The sequence below is a fragment of the Chiloscyllium plagiosum genome, unplaced genomic scaffold, assembly GCF_037043375.1.
Source record: "Chiloscyllium plagiosum isolate Xiang-an unplaced genomic scaffold, Cpla_swu_hap1 HiC_scaffold_49, whole genome shotgun sequence".
Classification (NCBI taxonomy): Eukaryota; Metazoa; Chordata; class Chondrichthyes; order Orectolobiformes; family Hemiscylliidae; genus Chiloscyllium; species Chiloscyllium plagiosum.
The window spans coordinates 7,591,427-7,616,051 of record NW_028270187.1 but is presented as its reverse complement, the minus strand read 5'-3'; the positions used below and the strand labels follow the sequence as shown (position 1 = coordinate 7,616,051).

General features: G+C 44.0%; 3 protein-coding genes across 10 annotated transcripts in view; 1 reads left to right on the top strand and 2 right to left on the bottom strand.

The window, feature by feature from the left end:
* Nucleotides 1–258: 258 nt before the first annotated feature.
* LOC122545994 (histone H2A-like) overlaps nt 259–24,625 on the bottom strand; it is a 44,294-nt gene continuing 19,927 nt past the window's right edge. For 2 of the 8 annotated variants that reach the window (XR_015755207.1, XR_015755204.1), the window contains 2 exons: nt 15,928–16,009; nt 14,910–14,924 (listed from right to left, as the gene is read on the bottom strand). Coding sequence is in view for 2 of the 8 variants with exons in the window: in XM_087984836.1 (XP_087840962.1) it covers nt 22,126–22,614 (489 nt within the window). In the remaining 6 variants the exon portion in view is untranslated. Of the gene's footprint in view, nt 789–14,909; nt 14,925–15,927; nt 16,035–21,049; nt 22,766–24,625 lie in introns of those variants that run through there. The other 6 variants (XR_015755208.1, XR_015755203.1, XM_087984836.1 and 3 more) reach the window with 4 other exon arrangements.
* On the top strand, nt 20,069–21,041 carry LOC148135457 (histone H4). The gene has a single exon (XM_087984857.1). The coding sequence runs from the start codon at nt 20,069–20,071 to the stop codon at nt 20,378–20,380; it is 312 nt and encodes a 103-aa protein (XP_087840983.1). The 3' UTR covers nt 20,381–21,041.
* On the bottom strand, nt 23,519–23,842 carry LOC148135456 (histone H2B 7). The gene has a single exon (XM_087984858.1). The coding sequence runs from the start codon at nt 23,798–23,800 to the stop codon at nt 23,555–23,557; it is 246 nt and encodes an 81-aa protein (XP_087840984.1). The 5' UTR covers nt 23,801–23,842; the 3' UTR covers nt 23,519–23,554.

Here is a 24,625-nt window from a genome sequence, read left to right as displayed (position 1 = left end):
GGGACAGTGACTGTAACTCCCAGGATGTTGAATGTGGTTTGGGGGTGGGGACAGTGACAGTAACTCCCGGGATGTTGATACTGTGGGGGGTGGGGTTAGTGATGGTAACCCTCAGGATTTGATACAGCAGGGGTTGGGGACAGTGATGGTAATACCATTAAACATCAAGAGGGCAATGGTTGGATTTTATCATCGTTAACACAAATCTTTTGAAGTGTAGATTTTATAACAGATGGAAACTTTGCAACAATGTGAAATCTCAGTTGTTTTATTTCTCCTTTCTGTCAGTTGTTATCCTGTCATAGAAGATAACATCTCTAAAAAGAAAGACAATTTCAACATCCAATCTTTTATTTCCTCTTTGTCTTGTTTTGTTCCAGTTCCTGTTGCTGACGTTTTCCTCACCCCCAGAGTCAATAAAATGGAGTTTCCGATTGGGAATCGTCTTGTTCGAGAGTGTGTATTGTGTGTATCGAGGTACAGGACCGTACTTTCAATGGTACCTTCAAAGGTAAGCCTTAAACAATGCCAGCGAGAATTACAACTTTAGCTCAGACAGGAGAGAGCTGGCCATTGAATCCTTCCAGTCCCAGCACCAAGGTAGATACCTTGTTGCGATCACCAGGGATTGGAACGATATTTCATGTGACCACGAATTCCATCAACCTCAGAGCTCGGTAATTCATTCTTCATCTTTGATCTGTGCTTGTTCTTCACTGGGGTCCAGCTGAAGTCTTGACAGGAACACTCTAAAGAATTACTTCAGAAACTCAGCAGGTCGGCAGCATCTGTGGGGGGAAGGGAGAGAGAGAGAGTAATATCCTTTCTTAGATAAGGGAGGCCTTCATAGTGAGAGGATTCAAGTCCAAGTGCAGGGATGTCTCTTTACAATTGGACACTGTGAGACCACACCCTGGAGAAGTGTGTGAGCAGTTTGAGGTTTCCTTATTTGAGGAAGGATATTGTGCCTATGGAGGGAGTGCAGTGAAGGTTTCCCAGAATGATTCCTGGGATGGCAGGACTGACAGATGGAGAGAGACAGGAATGGTTAGGATGATATTCACTGGAGTTTAGAAGAATTAAGGGGGAAATCTCATAGAAACCTATAAATTTGAAGGATGAAACAGTAAATGCAGGGAGGGTGTTCCTGGTGACTGGGCAGAGAGTCCAGAGCTAGAGGGTCACGGTCAAAAGAAAATGGAGTGGGACTGAGATGGGAGAAATGTCTTCACCCAGAGAGTGGGGAGCCTGTGGAATTCTCTGTCACAGAAAGCAGTCAGGGCCAGAATACTGAATGTTGTTCAGGAAGGATTTGGATTGAGTTCTTAGGGGGTAAAGGGAGAGTGCGGGGAGACAGGGGACTGTGTTGGGTGATCAACCATGATCCCTTTGAATGGGCAGAGCAGACGAGAGGGGCCGAATGGCCCCCTCCTGATGATATTTTTGATGTTTCTCTGTGAATGGCCCAGTTGCTGCTGACAGGTGGAGGACAAGGGAAGTTTTGCCTCGATATATGCAGGCCGTGAAAATGAGGGACAGTAATTTCTAGTTGACAATTTAGAGAGATTAGGTGCAGAGCGATCTTTTGAGTTTAGCATGGAATAATTTCTGTTGGATTGGTGGGATATTCTTAATGAGACAGGCTGCACAGAAACAATGATGTTAATGCAATGGTGAGGGTTTGGAGAGAATTTTACAGACACGAGTGTTGGCCGGGGTCAGGGCGACAGGGAACAGGAAACACTGGGGTTGGTGTTTGCTGAAGGGATGATGTTATTGACAGGAAATCCATCTCTGAATCCAGCACAGGCACACAGCACTGAGATGGCAGTACTCATCGTCCCACTGTTTCTGATCCTTTCTCTCCTCGCATTGCTTCCCATTAAACTCCGGGATTGGAAACAAGGTGGGTGAGACATTCCAGCAGGTAACCCAGTCTGCACTCGATATAGGTTTCAAACTGATGTTGCTCACATAGTGTATGAGGGTGTGCGTATGAGAGAGTGTGTGTGTAGTGCGTTTGAGTGAGAGTATGAATGTGTACATCTGTGTGTGAGAGAGAGAGACACACACACATTCTCATTGACACTTACACACTCACTCACTTCTGCAGTGCACCTTGTAGACCACACTTGAGAAGCCAAACACCATCCAGGGACAACGCAGCCCCTAGTTAATTGACATCACATCCATTCCCTCCACCACCCGTGTTCAGTAGCAGCTATGAGATGCCCTTCAAAAATTCACCAAAGATCCTCAGGCAGCACCCTCCAAACTCACAACCACATCCATCACGAAGGACAAGCACAGCAGGTACATGAGAATACCACCTCCTGCAAGTTTCCCTCTCAGCCACTCACCATCCCAACTTGGAAATATATCAGCATTTGTTTAGTGTCGCTGGGTCAAAATCCTGTCGTTCCCTCTCTAATGGTATCATGGGTCTACCAACAGTGGTTCAAGAAGGCAGCTCATTACCTCCTTCTCAAGGGCCAACTAAAGATGGATAATAATTTCTAGGCTAAGCCAGTAATTTTCACATCCCACCAGTGAATTAAAAAAGAAATAAAGCACTATTTGGGAACATGCTTTGTGAGGATGTGGGCAGATTGAACAAGTGGCAGATGAAATTACTTGGGGAGACATACAAAGAAATGCGCTGTGTTCAGAGGAATGGTCCGCACAGGTATAAACTAAAGGTTAAAATTGGAATAATTGTTGCTTGTTCATCAGTCAAAGAATCCAGATTCATTTACTAGCAGGAGAAGCTGAATATTTACAGAAAAACTTTTCCGATGTTCTTTCTCTCTTATTTTCTCTGGCTGTTTTTTTTTCCCTGCAACACAGGTAAGTTAGTGAGGTGGTTAGCAACTTCGAACAACATTCAAACACTGTCCAAATGGTCTGAAAATCACTCTGGGGTGCAAACCCAGCAATTTTACATCAGTTAGCCAAATTGGAGCAAATGAACTGTTGTGTCTGACTCATTTGCAAATCTAAAGCACAACATTTCAAATCGAGGGCACACTCTCAATTTCCGTTAGACACTGAACTGAGCGTTGGTCAGTCCCATTAGTGGTGAGGTTATTCATTGCAGTTGGAAGAATTGAAAAAGGCAAGTTATCATCTGAATACGAGAGAAAGTTCAAAATGTCAGGGCAAAGGGATCAGGATGTCTGTGTGGACGAATCTCAAAGTAGTGTACAGGATACAGCAAGTCACAAGGAAGACATTTATTATGAACAGAATGGAGTATGGAAGTAGGTAATTGTTACTGCACCTGTACAAGGGATTGGGGTTTGCACATCCGGAATACTGCAGACAGTTTTGGTCCCATTCCTTGAGTAGGGATGTAATTGGAGGGAGTTCAAAGGAGATCACTGAATTGATTGCCCTGATGAAAGTTTAGTCTTATGAAAAGAGACAATTTTGATCTCTTTACTTGAGGACAGATGCAGTTTATACTGGAAGTAGTTCAGAGGAGATTCACCCAATCATTTCCAGAGATGAAGGGTTTGTCTTAGATGAGAGATTGAGCAGTTTCTCTAGAGTTTGGAGGAGAGGAGATCTAATGGAAGGTTATAAGATGCTAAAGGGGGTATTGACAAAGGAGTTGGGGAGAGGATGTTTGCTCATGTGGGCGAATCTAGAATAAAAGGTTATCATTTCATGATAAGGGGCTGGGCAGACTGAAAACAGAGGTAAGGAGCAATGAATTCTCTCAAATGAGGAGGGGGTTGTACATCTGTGGGAACATCACCCCCCGTCCAACTCCCCACCACCACTGCATAAATTGGAGCAGGAGACAGACAGATTGTTAATCAGTGATGGGTCAAAAGGAGTGTTTGCAGGAAAGTGAAGTTGAGGCTGAGATGGGATCAGCTATGATCGTATGGAATAGCAGAGCAGATTCCTGAGGGGCCAAGTGGACTCGACCTGATGCCAGCCTGGATGTTCTTTTGGAGTTATATTGTTATATTAGATTGGAGTTATATTATATAGCAAAACTGCTAGGAGGGAGAAAATTAAGTTTTATTTAACAAAATAGATTTTAATTCGTGAACATTCGAAAATAAAGACAAACATGATTCAACACAAATTTGGTGAAGGGCTTTGGTTGAAAGAAATGGAAAGACAATACATTTAGGGGGTAAAAAAAAACTCAAGCAGGTTTGGAGCTGGGGGTATATGTTCACAGATCAGTGAAGGCGGCATAACAGGGAGACAGCAGTTAATAAAACACATAGCATTCTTGGTTTTATTAATAAGGGCATAGAGTCTGAGAACAAGGAGGTGATGTTGAAGTTATAAAAGACACTGGTGGACCTCAGCTGGTGTATCAGAGAGAGAGAGATAACTGGTAGGTGGTGGTTTAACCTGAGGGTTACCATGCCTCACACAAGGGGAGAGATGGAGAAGGACAGTTCTTCATGGTAATCTCAGTCTATGAGAGATTCAAACCCACGCGGTCGATGTTACTCCATATTTCAAACCAGCCATCCAGCCAACTGAGCTAACCCAACACAAAGCAGAGGGCAGAAAAGAAATTAATTCAAATGACAGCAAGTATTGAATAGAGAATATTAGATCATGTTGGAGATGCACCTTTGATCTGTTAGATATTTATTTGTGTGTAACACCTTACAGGCAACAGAAGCTGAATTTAGAAATGCGTTTGACAAAGGGAGTTGACCTTCTATTACCCAGGCTGGTTTTGTTCTGTTCTGGACACCTTACTAAAGGAAGGATGTTCAAACCCTGGACACAATGTGAGGGAGATTTACAAGAATGATACCAATGATGAGGGATTTTACAAAAGTTCAGGAGATTGAGCTTATTCTCCTTCGAGCAGCGAAGATGAAGTGGTGACCTTATTGAGGTGTTGAAAGTTTGAACAATTCTGACGGGAAAGTAAGTTCTTGTTTTTCACTCATTGGTCTATTAGTAACTGGCTGGTAGAATTTCAAGATGGTCAATGAGAGAGTGAGATGAGGAGAAACTTATTTGGATTGTTGGGTTTTGAATGTGCGGCTTTAGGGTGTGGTGGAGGCAGATTTCATAGGAGGTTTGAAAAGAGAGCTGGATATAAATTTGGAAGGGATGATGTTTGAGGGCTACAGAGATAGGGCTGGAGACTGGGACTACCTGGGTAGCTCATTCAGGAGCTGGTACAGGCACAAATGGCCTCCTTCCGTACAGTAAAACTTTATGATTCTATGAACGTAGAAGTTCTCAGCCACATTCTGGACAATTCTAGGAGGTCATTCCGTGGGACCTTGGCTCAGTGACCTTGTTGCCAGGAGTTTTCGTACACTCACAGCAGCAAATTGTTGTCACGATTGGGATTGGAACTCGGTTGGGTGATGATCTGGAAATAGTTCGTTCCAGGGGAGGTGATGGGAAATCGAGCTGAGGGCCTGAGTGAGGACAGACCTGCAAGAAATTTCAAACACGCAGAGATCGGGTGAAGTTGATTGAATGGTGAGTATGAATCTGTGAGCTGCTGATCCTACACCGTCACGTACTAGTCCGTGTTCATGCTGGTATTCGTCTGATTGGAAAGATCCACAAAAACAAATCTCTTCCTGGAAGTATTGGGGAGGGAAGTTTGGGTTGTTTCCTTTTACAGCATAGAAGGTTGATGGGTGAGAGGGACTTGAGTGGGACTTGACATATAGACTTCCTTGTCTATATGTATATTTCTGATGATGTTCAAGAATTTCTGTGTTGACTGTATAGAGTGTCTGGATCCGCTGATCAGGTGTTTCAATTTCTGTTGTCGTTCTTTAGCCAGTTTGTGTGATGGTGTCCCTCGTAGTGATATGATGGGTCTGAGTGGGATGTCTGGTTTGTGCACTTTAGGTAGTCCATAGAATCTGGGGGTGGTGTTGCTTTCAGGTTTCATTCTCTGTAGATCAAACCTGGTTATCTGTCCGTTTTTTTGCAGGTTCCTCAGTGTGTTGTTTATCCTATTGGTGAGCTGTGGAATGGGGTCAAACTCTCTCTTTTGGTCGGTGTTGGTATCTGCAAGTAGTTGTTGCGCTTTCTGGATGTACTCTGCTTTGTCCAGGATGACCGTCATTCTGTCTTTGTCTGCTGGTAGTATGATTATGTTCTTATCATTTCTTAGTGTTTTTAGTGCTTCCCTCTCCTTGGTGTTGAGGTTGTGTGTTTGTCTTTTCCTTGTTATCAGGGATACGATACTTTGTCTCACTATGTTGTGTCTGAGACACAACAAACAAAGTATCGTCACACAATCACACAAACTGGCTAAAGAACTACAACAGAAACCGAAACACCTAATCCAGACACCATACAGTCAACACAGGATTTCTTGGACATCAGAAATATACATATAGACAAGGAAGAAACTATGGTCTCATTAGATGTAATGGCACTGTACACCTCTAGCGACAAAACCCTAACCAGAGAAACAATAGCCAGCCTGCTGGACATACAGAACAGACAACAAGACGGGGAACCTATCAACAAAGACTGCATACTCAAACTACTGGACCTGTGCCTCACAACACACTTCACAGGCTTGCTGCAGTGCTCCAGCTAAAGCTCAGTGCAAGCTGGAAGAATAGTACCTCATTTTCTGGTTGGGAACACAACAGCCTTCTGCACCCAATATTGAGTTCTACAACTAGGGCTAGAGCTCTCCCATGTCGTTACCCAGAACCTCTCACAACAGGCCTTGTTATTGTATTGGGTAGCCCCATTGTGGAGCTGTAGAGGTGTTGGTTAGCATCTGGTTCCCAGTGAATTGGTGTAGATTTCTTTTGTTACAAATCATGAGACAAAGAACAACTCAGGCCAAGAATGGAGTCATACCTGTAGTTCTGTTTGAAATGCTGGCTTGAAAGAAACATGGCCTCATGATTATAAAATGAATATTACATTGAAAGGTTTGATACTGTCAAACTCACTTCATGTTGATTTACGGGGATGTCTCTTCTCTCTTCCTCCAGACAATTACATTAAGGAGCAAGACAATGTAACATTCTCTCTGTACGAAGGCAAGTGTGATCAGTTCCTTCTAACAAACAGCAGGTATGTTATCGCTGTCAGACAGAAAAACTTACTTTCCACAGTCACAGAGCACTTGAATTAGACACACATGGAATTCGATTTCTAGAGAGAATTTTTCACCAGAATAGTCAAATACCACCAAGCAATTATAACTTTTTTTATCCCTCTCCATTCTCAATTCACGTCACCCGATTTCCAATAAATGTTATCATTCACAGCCATTTAGTCATCGAGATGTACAGCACTGAAGCAGACTCTTTGGTCCTGCTCATCCATGCCAACCAGATGTCAGCAACTAATCTAGTCCCATTTGCCAGCACTTGACCCACATCCTTTTGAACCCTTCCTATTCATGTCCCCATCTCGATGCCTTTTAAATGTTGTAATTGTACCAGCCTCCTCCACTTCCTCTGACAGCTCATTCCTGACTCATACCATCTTATGCATGAAAAAGTTGCCACGTAGATCCATTTAAAATTTTTCCCCGTTTACCTTAAACCTATGCCTCTAGTTTTGTACTCTCCCACCTCAGGGAAGAGACATTGTCCCTCATGATTTTATAAACCACTATGTGGTCAGCCCTAGCCTGTTCAGCCTCTCTGTATAGCTCAAATCCTCCAACCCTGACAAATTCCTTGTAAATCTTTTCTGAACCCTTCAACATTTCATAAAATCCTTCCAATATGAAGGACCCCAGTATTGTATGCACTATACCAAAACTGGCCTCACCAATGACCTGCACAGCCACAACATGACCTCCCAACTCCTATACTCGATGCACTGATCAATGAAGAAAATGTACCAAACGCCTTCTTCACTGTCCTATCTACTTGCGACTCCACTTTCAAGGAACTATGAACCTGCATTCCAAGGTCTCTTTGTTCAGCAACACTCCCCACGATCTTACCATTAAGTGTACCAGTCCTGCCCTGATTTGCCTTTCCAAAATGTCGCACCCCAGATTTATCTGAATAAAACTCCATCTGCCACTCCTCAGCCCATTGGCCCATCTGATGAAGACTCTGCTTTACTTTGAAGGAACCTTCTTTGCTGTTTAATTTTGGTGTCATCTGCAAACTTATTAACTATACCTGCTATGTTCAAATCCAAATCATTCACATAAAGGATCCAACATTGATACTGGTGGCACACCATTGGTCACAGGCCTCCAGTCTGAAAAGCAGCTCTCCTCCACCACCACTCCGTCTTCTACCATCGAGCATGTTCTGCATCCGATTGGCTACCTTCCCTGTATTCCATGAGATCTAACGTTGCTAACCAATCTCCCATGAAGAACCTCATCAAACACCTTACTGAAGGCCATATAGATCACATCCACCACTCTGACCTCATCAATCCTCTTTGTTACTTCTTCAAAACAACTCATTCAAGTTCATGACACACGTTTTCCCATGCACAAAGCCATGCTGACTATCCCGAATCAATCCTTGCCTTACCAAAGTGAGGACTGCAGATGCTGGAGATCAGAGCTGAAAATGTGTTGTTGGAAAAGCGCAGCAGGTCAGGCAGCATCCAAGGAGCAGGAGAATCCTTGGATGCTGCCTGAAATGCTGCGCTTTTCGAGCAACACATTTTCAGCTCTTACCAAATGTATGTCAATCCTGTCTCTCAGGATTCCCTCCAACATCTTGCCCACTACTGATATCAGACTCACCGGTCTATAGTTCCCTGGCTTTTCCTTACCACCTTTCTTAAATAGTGACACCACGTTAACAATCTTCCAGTCATCCAGCACATCACCTGCAACTATCAATGATAAAATATCTCAGCAAGGTGCCCAGCAATCACTTCCCTACCTTCCCATAGAGTTCGAGGGTGCACCTGATCAGGTCTTGGGGATTTATCCATTTTTCTGCATTTCAAGACATCCAGCACTTTCTCCTCTGTAATATGGACATTTTTCAAGATGTCGCTATCTATTTTCCCACATTCTATATTCTTCCACGTCCTCCTTCACAGTGAACACTGATGAAAAATACTCATGTAGTATCTTCCCCATCTCCCACGGCTCCACACATTAGGTGCCTTGCTGATCTTTGAGAGGCCCTATTGTCTCCCTAGTTACTGTTTTGTCCTTAATCTATTTCTAAAACACTCTTTGCATTCTCCTTACTTCTATTTGCCAAAGCTATCTCATGTTCCCTTTTTGCCCTCAGGATTTCTCTCTTAAGGATACTCCTACGACCTTTATACTCTAAAGATTCACTCAATTTCTTCTGTCCATACCTGACATATGCTTCATTTTTTCTTAACCAAAACCTCAATTTCTCTCATCATCCCACATTCCCGCCACCTACCAGCCTTTCCTTTCACCCAAACAGGAATATACTAACTCTGGACTCTTGTTATCGCATTTTGAAGGCTTCCCATTTCCCAGCCTTCAATTTACCTCCAAACATCTGCCCCCAATCAGATTTTGAAAGTTCTTGCCGACTGCTGTCAAACTTAGCCTTCCTCCAATTTTGAACTTCAGCTTTTAGATCCAGTCTATCCTTTTCCATCACTATTTAAAAACAAACAAGATTTATGGTTTCTGGCTCCAAACTGCTCCCCCACTGACACCTTAGTCACCTGCCCTGCCTTATTTCCCAGGACTATGTCAAATTTTACATCTTCTCTAGCAGGAACATCCACATACAAAATCAGAAACTTTCCTTGTACACACTTTCCTCTCCTTTTAAACCCTTAACACTATGGAAGTCCCTGTCTACGTTTGGAATGTTAAAATCCCCTACCATATCCACCGTATTATTCTTATATTGAACTGAAATCTCCTTACAAATTTGTTTCTGAATTTCTTGCTATCAGGGAGTCTATAATATCATCCCAATAAAATGACCATCCCTTTCTTATTTCTCAGTACCATCCAAATAACTTCCTGGATATATTCCCAGGAATATCATCCCTAAGTACAGTAGTAATGCTATCCCTTATTAAAACTGACACTTCCCTCCTCTCTTGCCCCCACTTTCTAAGCTTCCTGTAGCATTTGTATCCTGGAACATGAAGCTCCTTCTCACGGAACATTTATATGTTGATTAAGAAATTTTCTTCGAAATTTAAAAGTCTCTTCTCCATCCAAGCCTTTAACACAATGGTACTTCCAGATAATGTTTGTAAAAACCTACTATTACAGTCTTACATATTCTTACATATATCTGAAATCTGTGTGTGTTTGTTCCTCAGTTTCCTTCTGACTGTTGGGGGGCCTATAGTACAGTCCCATCATGGTGATTATTCCTTTTTTATTTTAACCCAGATATTTTCACTGGATGATCTTTTTCAGAAATATTATCTCTAGTTAGAGCAGCAATGTTTTCCTTAATCAAAAACACCAATCCACCTTCGCCTTCTCTTTTACCTGCCTTTCTATCATTCTTATATCCCCCTCATACTTCTCTAACCTATTGAATACAGACCCAGAGTTATCCTCAATTGCTGTTTTTCTGACAAGTCCTTCATCCTGGGGTCATTCTTGTAAATGTACTCTGGGCTCCCTCCCAGCACGAGCACATCCTTCCCGAGATAACGGACCCAAAGCTGCTCACAATATTCCAAATGCAGTCTGACCAGAGCTGATAGAGCCTCAGCAGCACATCTCTGCTCTTGTATTGTAGCGTCCTTGAAATAAATGTAAAAATGGCATTTGCCTTCCAAACTGCCAACTGAACCTGCCAGTTAACCTTCAGAGAATTCCTGAACTAGGACTCCCAAGGTCCCTTGCCTTTGAAATTTTTGAAGACTTTCCCTGTTCAGAAAATTATCAACAACTTTATTCCTTCTACCAGAGTGCATAACCTCATAATTTCCCACATCGTATTCCATCTGTCACTTCTTCGTCCACTCTTGAAAATCCTGTCCAAATCCTTCTACATCCTCTGCACCTCCTCAGCACTACCTGCTCCTCCACCAACATCTAACCCATGTGCAAACGTGGTAAGAATACCCTCAGTTCCTTTGTCCAGATCATTAAGGCATAACAAGAGTAGTTGTGGTCCCAACACTGACCCCTGTGGAAGTCCACGAGTCACCGGCTGCCAATTCTGTAAAAGACCTTTTTATCCTGACTCTCTGCCTTCTGCCAAGCAGCCAATTCTCTGCCTTTACCTTATTTAGCAGCCTGCTGTGTGGTACCTTATCAAAGGCCTTCTGGAAATGCAAATCGATTACATCCACCGGCTTTGTATTGTCTAACTTGTTACTTCCTCAAAGAATTTGAACAGATTTGTCAGGGAAAACCTCTCCTTAACAAAGCTGTGCTGATTCTGCCCTATTTTACCATGCACTTTCAAGTACTCTGCAGCCTCATTCTAAACAAGGGATTCTCAAGCCTTAGGAATGACTACATTCTAGCTACGTAGCCTATAGTTTCCTGCCTCTGCCCCCCTTTCTTAAACACGTGTTGCATTAGCCATTTTCCAGTCATCTGGGACCCTGCCTGACTCCAGTGCTTTATGAACAATCATCACCAATGCCTCTCCAATCTACTCTGCTGTCTCCTTCAGTTATCTGGAGTGTAGTCCATCCAGTCATGGTGATTTATCTGCCTTCAGCTTCACCGCACCTTCCCCTTACCAATGGCCAATGCACTCACTTCTGTCCCCAAGTTTCCCTTGAAGTTCTGGTTGGTTGCTGGTGTCTTCCACTGTTTAAAACTAATGGAAAGTACCACTTCAGATCCGTGCCGTGCTGTGGTTCCCCATTACTACTTCTCCAGCATTGTTTTCAAGCTGTCCAATGTCCACTCTTGTCTCTTTGTAACTGTTTAGATATCCAAGAAAATTGCCTGCAGCCCTCTTCTGTATTAGTAGCGCGCTTACTCTCATATTTCACTTCTTTCCCCGTCCCCACCTTTTTTTTAAAAAGTTATTTCTGTTTTTTTAAAGAGTTCCCAATCTTCTGGCTTCCACTGATCTTTACCACACTATATGCTGCTTGTGTTGCCTTTATGCTCTCCCTGACTTCCCCTGTTAACCAGGGTTGTCTCATCCTCCCCTTAGTATTTTTCTTTTTCCTTGGGATGAATTTCTGCAATGTCTCCTGAATTAAACCAGAAACTCCTGCCATCGCTGCTCCACTGTCTTCGCTGGTCGGCTCTCCCTTCCAATCAACTTTGTCCAGCTTCACCCACATGTCTTTGTAGTTACCTTTACCCAATTGTAATCCTGTTACATCTGATTCAATCTACTCCCTCTCAAGCTGCAGGGTGAACTCTATTATGTTATGGCCATTGTGTCCTAGGAGTTTCTTCACCTTTGAGCTCCCTAATCAAGTCTCCCTCGTTACACATCACTAAATCCAGAATTGCCTGTTCCTGAGTGGGCTCTACCACAAACTGCTCCAAACAAAAATGTCTTTGTAGTTACCTTTACCCAATTGTAATCCTGTTACATCTGATTCAATCTACTCCCTCTCAAGCTGCAGGGTGAACTCTATTATGTTATGGCCACTGTGTCCTAGGAGTTTCTTCACTTTGAGCTCCCTAATCAAGTCTCCCTCGTTACACATCACTAAATCCAGAATTGCCTGTTCCTGAGTGGGCTCTACCACAAACTGCTCCAAACAAAAAATCTCTCACATAATTCCACGATTTCTTGAGAACTGCTACAAACCTGTTTTACCCAGTCCACCTGCATATTCAAGTCCCCAGTGATTATTGCAACAGTTCCTTACATGCTTTTATAATCTCCTGATGTATTTTCTCCCCCACATCGTGACAATGGCTTATGGCTTGTACACAAGTTTCTTCGGAGTCTTTATTCCTTTGTGGTTCCTGATCTCTACCTTCATGGATTCTACACCTTCTGACTCTATTTCGCTTTGTGTTGTTAATTTAATTTTATTTCTTACAAACAAGGCAACCCCTCTGACTCTGCCAGCCCTGAACCCCCTGCAGCCTTTTCTCTGATACCTACAACATTGTGAATGCCAACGTTACTCTGGCATACCAGCTGATTTACCTTGTTCTGTAGACCGTGTGTATTTAGTTACAAGTCCCTCAGCCCTGCGTTAATTGTCCATCTTCTTATATTTGTCCCCTTATCTGTTGTGCCTGAAGTTAGATTCCTGATCCTTTCCATACTTTCTGTCTTGCAACATGTTGTGAAAGCTTTCACCTGTGCTGAGCACTTCCCCATTTTGACTTTTCCATAATTTTGCATGCAGCTGAAAAACAACCCCCTGTTTTAGTTTAAAGTCCAATATATAGGCCCTGGTTATGCCATTCTCCAGGACTCTAATCCCAGTATCATTCACATGTAGCCTGTCCCTTCAGAACAGTTCCATCCTTCCCCAGTACTGACTCCAATGTCCAGTGAATTCAAACCCCCTGTTTGCCACACATCTTACTGTTATAATCTTGCTGACTTTATGGCTCAGGTAGTAATCCAGAGATTATTACCTTTTTGATTCTTTTAAAAAATTTATCCGAGCTGCACGTATTCCTTCAGCAGAACTTCTTCTCTCGATCTCAGCCCAGATGCCTATTGGGACGCCAGGCACCAGGTCGGTAAATCTGCCTTCGGGACTCTCAATTCTGGCAACAGGGAAGAGTCTCTATTCCCCTGACTACATTGTTTCCGATTACACTTGCATTTCTCTTTTCTCCTTCCTCATGAATGACTCCCTCTCCCACAGTGCTGTGGTCAGTTTGCTCATCCTCCCTACAGACCCCACAGATAAGAGTACAGATAAGAAACTTGAAGGGAAATTAGCAGAGACCCTGTTTGATCAGACAGTTGAGACAAACCAAGAACAGAGATGACAAAGCAGACATCTTTAGCTCAGGTAAATTAACTGAGTTACAGCAAAAAGTTGAAAATTTAAAGCAATGGTATCAAAAAGCATACACAATGAATCCAAATGTATCCCCGATTGTTATTATCTTAAAAATTATGTCTTGATGCGGAAATGGAGAACATCACATTCAGGCAGATGAGAAATGGGCAGAAGTTTATCAAGTCGTATTGCCAGTGGGTTATAGAAAGGAAATGTTGCGAGATTAGCACATGAGCTACATGTATAGATTGTCTGTTTGAAATTCACATTATTTAATTGTCATCTTGGTATGTGACAACTATTCAGTAAAGAATTAATTCTGTCCTATTCAGCCACACATAAACTCCATGTAAATGTGCTTCATCCCGGTTGGAGAATTTGAGCTGTAGGCAGAGGCTGAACACGCTGGAACTGTTTTACCTGGAGAGTGACCTTATAGAAGTTTATAAAACTATAAGGCTAATGGAGAAGTGGTGGAGCCTGGTACAATTATAACATTTGAAAGGCATCTGAGTGAGTATAATGAGAAAGCCTTAACATTTGTCCTTAAATACTTAGACTAAATGTAATGTTGAATTATAGAACACAAGAAAATAAACAGGGCAGGCAGAGAGGCATCAAGCCACAAAAGGGGGAACCGAGGATGTGCAGAAGATAAAAAAAATTTGTTCTCACCAAGTGATAACAGGATGCTCTAAAGCAATTAAGAACATTTGCCTTAACGTCAATGAATCTGTGTAAAAAAGACACAGAGGGATAACATTCACAGTTGTTAACTTATTAATTTAATGACAGTGTTTGATTGTGATCTCGGAAACTTTGTGTCATCTCAGAAGCATGTCAAAGGCCTTGTAATGAACGGTCAGGTCCTATCAATTATAATGGATTCTTATTACGAGCGTGTGTGTGTGTGTGAGAGCGCGAGCATTTGGGACTTTATGATGATTTTGAGTAGCTATTATGAAATGCAAACTCTAAAATGTAATATTGATGAAGCTTTAACTTACTTGGTGTTCCTACACACCACGACTGCCCCGCAGTCAATTCTAACTCGTCAGATCTTCTGTCGTCTTTGAATTTGAATCACAGCCCTGCAAAGAAAGCATGTGTAATTTGAGACTAATGAATCATTTAAAATTTAACCTTTCAGCCTCAGATACAGAATGATTTTGTGCTTAAGATTAAAAAGCAGGAGTCTGCTCCTAGTTTAAAAATTATTCTAAACCTCACATTGAACAGATTCTGGCACAATTTGTCAGGAAGCCATTTTATGGTCAAAGTTTGCCCTCCTCGCTAAGATGCCATTTTATAAAACAATGATCTCTGATATGCAAGCTGTTCAAGGTTACCTTATGACCTCTCCCACTCAGTTTAGACTGATACCTCTTTATGACAGGGACCTACCTCACCAACAGGCACTGACTAGGCTGGATCTGTTTTTCCCACCTGATGGATGGCTAAGGGCCTACAGGAGTGATCGGTTAAGCGCGTACAGACCTGTTAATTAACTTCTCTTCCTTACAAATTATTGCCTTTCCACTGTCTGTTTAATTAAGAATAAATAAAGGGCAAGGCTAAAATTAAACTAAACTGTTTGTAAGAGGTTTTTATTTCAGACTACCAAAGTGTATGATCTCCAGGACGAACCAAGAGAGGCTTATAGATCCGAGTCCACAAGGGATTCTATGGGCTGTCTCAAATCTATACTTTAACAATATGAACAGGAATGGTTTAGAGGGAGATGGGCTAAGTGCTGGCAATGGGACTAGATTAGGTTAGAATATCTGGTCGGCATGGACAAGTTGGACCATAGAGTTTGTTTCCATGCTATACGTCTCTATGACTCAACAAATCTTCGGTAACTCTTGCCCTGTCAGTGAGCACAGTTTCCCTCCATCTCTGTACTTAACCCATCCTTCATAGATGGTTCTTGAAACAATGCAACGATGTGGCCTATTTGTCTATCTTCATTGTAACTTTGAAGATGCTCTTAATAATTACAGATTTTAATGTTGTTCCTGAATGTCTATTTTGGATGAGGATTCAGTTTATCTATCTTCAACACTGGTGTGTCAACGTCAATGGGCGACATACCTTCCGTTTGTTAGAGACAGCTGGTCACTCTGTGCTTTGAACTGAGGAAGTATTACAGTGTCTTAGTCCCTTAGGTGTTTTTCTGGAGGAAGACACAAGGACACCACCTGTAAATCAACATGAGGCTAGTCTGGCAATATTGAACTGATCATTGTCATATTCATTGCATCTTCATTAGGATGTGTGTTTTTTTTCTTTAAAGCCAACAACTTAATCAGAATTAAGTTGATCTGATTCCATTGTTGCCCTGAGCTGCTCTGGTGTTGTGTGATTTTTAACTTGATATCAGTTGAGTGAGATCCAGAAACTGATCAACAACTGCCCAGCACCATGAATGGGAGTACTCAATCACCAGGATACTTATACAGTTCAACATCCAACTCCCCAACTACCTGTTGGAAATGGGAAAAATGTTTTCTAATGTTTTTACCAAGACCCCAGTATGTCCTTTTACAAGAATAACCCATTCCTACCGTTGGTCCACACTATCTCAAGAAAGAGCGGGAAACAGAATGAAATTAAGACAGGGTTCAGAGGATTGCAAACCACAAGAATGTGCCACAGCAGCTTCCTCCCACTCTGTCTCCCTCAGCGGGCCCACACACAGCCCGAGAAAGGTCTCTCTCTTCCCCCCAGCCCGCTCACTCCAAGTTCCGGGACCAGTTCCTGCTTCACTCGGCCTCTTACAAACAGCCCCCGGTTCTCCCTGAACTCACCCCGAATCAATCCCGGTCTCGGAGCCCCGTTTGTGTCCCAGGCTCCCATCCCGATGTGCTGCTGGAAGGAGCCTGCTGTTCCTTCACTTCCCTGGGCGCTGATCTCTCCATTGTGGTCTGTTTCAAACAAACCTCTTGCACTCACTGAGTAAATGCTCCTCAATGGCAGCACTAAGAGAGGGCCTCACACATGTGCTCCTCTACTCAGGAACAGTCAGCTTTGGGGAGAAAAGTTAAAAATCACACAACAACAGGTTTAATTGGAAACACACTAGCTTTCGGAGCGCCGCTCCTTCATCAGGTGGTAGTGGTGGGCTCAATCCTAACACACAGAATTTATAGCAAAGATTTACAGTGTGATGTAACTGAAATTATACATTGAAAAATTATGCCTTTCATCTGTTAGAATATCATGACAGTTTCACTTCTTTCATCTGTAAATCACAAAACCTTTTTTGAAAAAGTTGCATTCTCAGGTTAGCTGTTAACAATGGTGATAGCTACACAATATGTTGAAGGTGTTAGCCCCCTGTGTTTTCTGTCTATGCCATGATGTTTAGATGGATTCTAATCTAAAAAGTGAGATAATGGAGTTTTACATCAATTCATGCAGTTTTTGAGCTCAGAATTGTACATGAACGCATGCAGTTTTTGAGTAAATTACAATGTAACCCTGCAAGTACAAATTCATCCCACATAATATGTGTGCATGTGGGTCTTTGTCTGTCTATGTGTGTGTGTCTGTCTGGGTGGGGGTTGTGAGTGTGAGAAAGTGTGTGTGTGTGTTTAGTGAGTGCAGAGTGTCTTAAGTCTGTGAGGGGATGCATGTGTATGTGTGTATCTCCATAAGTGTGTGTGTGTGTGTGTGTGTGTGTGTGTGTGTGTGTGTGTGTATATAGTGCAATAGTGGTCACCTGTAATGTGACATGAACCCAAGCTTCCAGTTGAGGCCCTCCCTATGGGTACTGAACTTAGCTATCAACCTTTCCCAGGCCACTTTTTGCTGCTGCCTGTCCCGAAGTCTGCCTTGGAGGATGGTCACCCGAAGGTCCGAGGTCGAATGTCCTGGGCCTCTGAAGTGTTCCCCAACTGGGAGGGAACACTCCTCTCTGTTGATTGTTGTGCGGTGCCCATTCATCCATTGCCGTAGCGTTTGCTCGGCTTCCCCAGTGTACCATGCCTCCGGGCATCCTTGCCTGCAACATATAAGATAGACAACGTTGGCTGAGTCACATGAGTACCTGCCGTGTACAAGGCGGGTGGTGTCCCAACGCGTAATGGTGGTATCTATGTCCACACTTTGACACGTCTTGCAGCGCCTACCATGACAGGGTTGTATGGAGTTATCCTGAGAGCCGGGCAGTTTGCTACGAACAACGATCTATTTGACGTTTGGCAGTTGTTTAAAGGCAAGTAGTGGAGGTGCGGGGACGGTCTTGGTGAGGTGCTCATCGTCATTGATAATGTGTTGCAGGTCATGAAGAACCTGGTGTAGTTTTTCAGCTTCTGGGAATTACTGAACAACGAAGGTTACCCTGTCGGTTGCAGCACATGTCTGTCTCCTGAGGAGGTCATTACGGTTCCTTGCTGCGGCACGTCGGAACGATGAGTTGGGAATCGTACCCCGTTCTTGAGGGCATCCCTGAGTACTTCCAGGTGTCCGTCACATTCCTCCTCTTCTGAGTAGATCCGGTGTACGCGTAGGACTTGTCCATAGGGGATGGCTGTTTTAATATGTTTTGTGTGGAAGCTGGAGAAATGTAGCTTTGTGAGGTTGTCTGTGGGTTTGCGGTAGAGTGTGGTGCTGAGGTGTCCATCCTTGATGGAGATGCATGTGTCTAAGAATGAGACAGATAGTCGAGAGTAGTCCATGGTGAGTTTGATGGTGGGATGAAACTTGTTGATGTCACTGTGTAGTTTTATCAGTGACTCCTTGCCAGAGGAAGAAAATGCTGTCAATGTACCTGGTGTACAATTTTGGTTGGAGATCCTGCATAGAGAAGAAGTCTTGTTCAAACCTGTGCATAAAAATGTTGTCATATTGGGGGCACATTTGGTCCCCGTGGCTATTCCATGTGTCTGGATGAAGAACTGGTTGTCAAAGGTGAAGACGTTGTGATCAAGGATAAAGTGGATGAGTTGTAGGATAGTGTTTGGAGGCTGGCAGTTGTTGGTGTTGAGTACTGAGGCTGTTGCCGCGATGCCATCATTGCGGGGAATGATGGTGTCGAGTGCGGAAACGTCCATTGTGATGAGGAATGTTCCCAGTTCGACTGGTCCGTGGGTGCTGAGTTTCTGTCAGAAATCCGTAGTGTTTCAACAGAAACTGGAGATCCCCTGTACAATAGGTTTCAAGATGCCTTCTATGTAGCCGGACAGATTCTCACATAGGGTCCCATTGCCCGACACGATGGGACGTCCTGCTGTGTTGGCTTTGTGTACCTTTGGAAGGCAGTAGAAGTCACCTACACGAGAAGTACGTGGGATGAGGGCGCGTAGGGAACTCTGAAGGACTGGATCCAAAGTTCTGATCAGTGTGTTTAATTCACGGGTGTGTTCTTTGGTCGGATCAGCTGGTAGTTGCCTGTCGTGTTCCTGGCTGTTCAGTTGTTGGTACACTTCCTTGCAGTAATCTGTTCTATTCTGAATGACAATGGCTCCTGCTTTATCTGCTGGTTTGATGACAATGTTGTGATTGGTTTTGAGAGCCTGGATGGCATTGCGTTGTGAACAGGTGATGTTTTGCTCTACCTTATGGTACGGCTGATGAATCTGGCATTTATATATTTCCTGACGGTTTGAGCATACATGTCAAGCCAGGGCAAGCAGCAAGTGGTGTCCAAGTTGACACCTTCTTTGGTCGCTTCTCTACAAATCCCTGTGATGACTGTTTGAGTTCATCAGTGGGCTCATTGGGATCACTGCTGGCACCTTGAAAGAATTCCCAGAGTCTCATTCGTCTGATGAACTCCTCCGTGTCTGCTGCCATTTTGGCGGTGGGGCAGAAGTTGAGACCCCTACTCAGAACTTCACTCTCTTCCGGTCTAAGGTGTGGTCCGATAAGTTGATAATAGATTTCCCCGCAGTGATTATGTTGTCTACTGTGGCTCCAGGGTGGGCTTTGCTATTACTGGTGAGAATCCAGTGTTTTGCTCTTGGCGTGCATCGACGGGGTGTAGTTTTGTCGCCTTGTCTGACAATGTTGGGGAGAAAAGGTTCGGTCCCAGATGCAGTTGAGGCGGGAGTGAGCTGGCGGCGGAGCTGGATGATCAAAGCCATTTCCCTGCTCTGTGTCACTCAGTTTCCTCTCCGGAACCGCCTCTCACTCTCTGTCAGCTCTTTCTCAGCCAGGTCGGGCCGGGCTGTATAAAAAAGGAAGGGGCTGCAGCTCAGCTCTCATTCGTCAGCGATTGGACTGAAGCGTGATGTCTGGAAGAGGTAAAGGAGGCAAAGGCCTGGGAAAAGGCGGAGCGAAGCGGCACCGCAAAGTGCTCCGTGATAACATCCAGGGCATCACCAAACCAGCCATCCGGCGCCTGGCTCGCCGTGGCGGGGTCAAGCGCATCTCGGGCTTGATCTACGAGGAGACCCGCGGGGTGCTGAAGGTTTTCCTGGAGAATGTGATCAGGGATGCGGTCACCTACACTGAGCACGCCAAGCGCAAGACAGTCACCGCCATGGATGTGGTGTACGCTCTGAAACGCCAGGGCCGCACTCTCTATGGATTCGGCGGCTGAGGATAAAGCGACCCATTTCCAGCGAACCCAAAGGCTCTTTTCAGAGCCACCCAAACCCTCCGATAGAGAGCGGAGACCTGAGGACGGGGAAGGCAGCGCATACTGAGGGGAATGTTACTGTAGCCGGTTATTTCGCGTTTATCGCGATTTCTAAAATTATTTCTGTTCCGAAAATACCAATACCGTGTTCTGCGGTACGGTAGAGAGCATTCGGAGTGGACGGTTCACTTTGTTGCTGTTTACCATGGCGAATGATTTTAAAATTGCAAGTATTCCTACAGTGTAGATAAGAGGCTATTCGGCCAATCGAAACTCTACTGTTGTGCAACCTGGTTATTCCATGTAAAGAATCGCATCGTAACTTTGTAATAGGATGTAGCAGCAGCATTAGACCATTCTGCCCGTCCAGTTTGTTCTGCCATTCGATCAAACTTACTCTTGCGCCTGCTTCCCGTAACCTTCGATCCTCTTTCTCGTGAATACCTGTCTGTCTCAGTAATGTTATCAATGTGTACTTGGCTCTCCCTGCCATGAATAATTATTTTTATTTATTGTGCAACCCAGACGTTAATGTTACGTATTACAGTATTTATATATCCCAGGCATAACACTCAGCTGTTTTGTTACTGGGAGCCTGCAGATGTGTTACGTGGCGCGTTGTTTCCACCTGCCCGCTCAGGCAGTGATAACAAATTATCTTCGGGCAAGTAATAATTTGGATGAAATAAAAATTAATGATAAAGTGTGGTTCTGTAATTTTACCGGTGTACACTGTTAAATTTTAAGATGTTTAAATCGGCGGTTTTTCGATTGATTCACGGCGGATAAAAGTTCGGTTGCTCATCGAGAGCGCAGGAAGCGATAGGGGACATTAGAACAGTATTTCTCTTGGAATTTAATTAAAAACAAAAACGGAAGGTAGCAGCAGTGAATTTGCAACTAATGAGATCTTCATTCAGGGATTGCGGAAACATAGTAATTAGAAGAGTGACGTTCACATCAAATTTTGGTATTGGGTTAGATATTTCTGGAAAATCCCCATCTCCTCATTGATTCCCTTTGCGATAACATGGCTTGGTGAGGTGGATGCAGTAGAGAAAAGGGAAAAAATGGCGCCAAGAGATCAACGGCTTATTTTCAAATTTGAAAATGCCTGCCATCACGTATAAAAGAGCAGGAGGTTATAGAGGAGAATACACAACCACGTACACGTTGATTATGTGAAGTTTAGTTTCGTAATCGAAAAAACAATCTCACTTTACCGTATTCCCTCCTTTCACGGCTAAAAAATGACTGACTGCTGTTGAACACGCTCTCTCTTCAGCGGCAGGCGAAAAAAAAAGTGGATATGAACCGAGCAGAGAATAAATTGCAGAGGTGTATGCTGCAGAGACAGCGGGAGAATTCAGCTCTTACTGATGCGGTTAAAGGAAATGTGAAGCCAAACCCGATCGGGAACATCCGTGACACTATTCTAAACTCATCGAACATTGTTCACTCAGGCAGTGACTGTGTAATGAGAAATAATGTCGTTCCAGACACTTACAATTGTATTCAATGATAGAATCTTCCCCTGCTGCCAGACAGTAACAGTATCCAATAAAAAGGAGATAGAAATGTAGCGATGTCTGGTACAACGGCCAGGGCTCTACACAATTCAATCTGACAGAGTTCAGCTCCTTTTACAGATGCTGTGAGTGGCTCTTAAAAGAGCCTTTGGGTTGCTAGATTAAAGGATGGTCTCTTCATTTTTTAGCAGATCCAGCAGCGGAAGTTTTCTTGGGCAGCAGCACGGCCTGGATATTAGGCAGCACCCCGCCCTGAGCGATGGTCACCCCTCCCAGCAGCTTGTTGAGCTCCTCGTCGTTGCGCACGGCCAGCTGCAGGTGCCTGGGGATGATGCGGGTCTTCTTGTTGTCCCGTGCCGCGTTGCCGGCCAGCTCCAGGATTTCAGCCGTCAGATACTCCAGCACCGCAGCCAGATAGACCGGCGCTCCGGCACCCACACGCTCAGCATAGTTACCCTTTCTCAGGAGCCTGTGAACACGGCCCACCGGGAACTGCAGGCCAGCCCGGGACGACCGAGACTTCGCCTTGGCGCGACCTTTCCCACCGCCCTTTCCTCTTCCAGACATAGTCCCAAGCACTTTCAGAAACTGCTGTAATCTCCCACATTGCGGTCTCTTATACCTTCGGGAGGACTGGTGGGGCGGCCATTTCTGATTGGTCAGCATCTCCTAATGTTGTTTCAATTCCCAATCAGATATCTGCCTCATTCCCCAATCGGGAGAGGGCACGGGGAGGAGGGCGGAAAGTACCAGCGCCAACAGCTTTCTTTTAAATTTGAAAAGCCCGCCAATTTCCAAACAAAGAAGTATGTTTTACCTGAATAATGAAGTACAAAAAAGTGAGGAAGTTGAAAAAACATTAATACTCATGTTAATTTACTTTTAGTTTACAAAATGAATAATTCACACGGTCTTACTCTCCCTCATTTGCCGATCTGTTCATTTCTGATTTTGAAAGTGGGTTAATTTCTAAACCTTGAGAAGAAGCTGAAACAAAACAGGCCAAACATTGCAGTCTGCAACCTGTCTTTTCTTTTCACATTTCCGTCCCACCCCGATATGCTGATAAAGTAGCACACAGCATTCTTCCGGCTCAGCATCGAGGGCGAACACGTTTAAGACAATATTTTATATCTGTCCTCCCTTATCAGATTCAGCTCCACGTTTCAGTTCGGTAGCTGTGTTGGTGTTCTCTCAGTTCGATTTGAAAGTCTCTCACCGACAGCAGGAAGATTTATTTTGCATTGCGAAAAATCGGATCACACCCGTGGATTGGAAATGTAAAGTAAATCACACGGTAAAATGCATCAATCGTGGGACAGAAAGACGTGGGCATTTGTCTGCCAGGTGTGAACAAGCAAGATGAAAAATGACTCACTGGCGCTTGATCTGCTCTATCCACCCCACTCCCGAATAATTTGCAAAGCACTTGTTAACACAAAAAATATATAGCAGTAGAAGTTAAAACGCCTTATCAATAATCACATGGAAACTAAAACAAAGAACTCATATAGAAATGGTTCAGCTGTCTCAGGGATGTTGTGGGTGGCTCTTAAAAGAGCCTTTGGGTTGTGGATGTGTGTTTGTTTCAGTGCAATGCGGTCCCTCACTTGGAGCTGGTGTACTTGGTCACCGCCTTTGTGCCCTCCGACACGGCGTGCTTGGCCAGCTCCCCGGGCAGCAGCAGCCGCACGGCGGTCTGGATCTCCCGGGAGCTGATGGTGCTGCGCTTGTTGTAATGGGCCAGGCGGGAAGCCTCCCCCGCGATGCGCTCGAAAATATCGTTGACGAACGAGTTCATGATGCTCATGGCCTTGGAGGAGATGCCGGTGTCGGGGTGGACCTGCTTCATCACTTTGTAGATGTAGATGGCATAACTTTCCTTCCTGGTCCTTTTCCTCTTCTTTCCGCCCTTCGCTGGCGCCTTCTTAATAATTTTCTTCGCGCCCTTCTTGGAGGGTTGCTGTGCTTTCTTCTCATCAGCAATAGCGCCGCTCACTTTCAGTCACAGAATAAGAGAAAGTGGGCTCGGAACTCCCTTTTTATAGACTGACGGCGTCAGCAATGCTAATGAAAGATGGGGGAAAGCCTGGCTCCTAATTGGGTAGTTTTCACGGAGTCATTCCCAAACATTGAGTCTCTCTGATTGGTTAGTGAGATCCAATGTGGATCTGAAACGAAATGTGATGATGATTCTGTTCATGTCAGTCTGACTGAGGGAGATTTGTTTTGTGTCTGTGATACAGAAAGTGACTGTCGTATTGGCTCGGTTTCCTTTTGCTTGTTGTTGTGCTGATGTGTTTCTAGCTCCGCATGTCTGTTTCTGTTTCTCTGTATAGGCTGGAATTAACACAGAACTTGTCACGATGTGAAAAAAAAAGCTCTCATCCATTCGAAATTGCGATTACATTTGTTGTCAAGTTACACAAACCACTGGAACTTGACTGAATGTTTTCTATGCTTGGGGTTGATGCAACTCGTTCTCAATTGCACGGAGTTGAAGAGAAATGAGAAGAAAAAGTTTCTATGTAATACTTTTCTTGAGTCATGAGTTGAGTCACGTCTTGACTGTGGGATGGATATATTTCTGAGACCTTGACTGATAACTGTGGGCCCAGAGACGTATCGATAACTGTGCAAGTACCTGCTGTGCAAGTACCTGCTGTGTAACTGAACC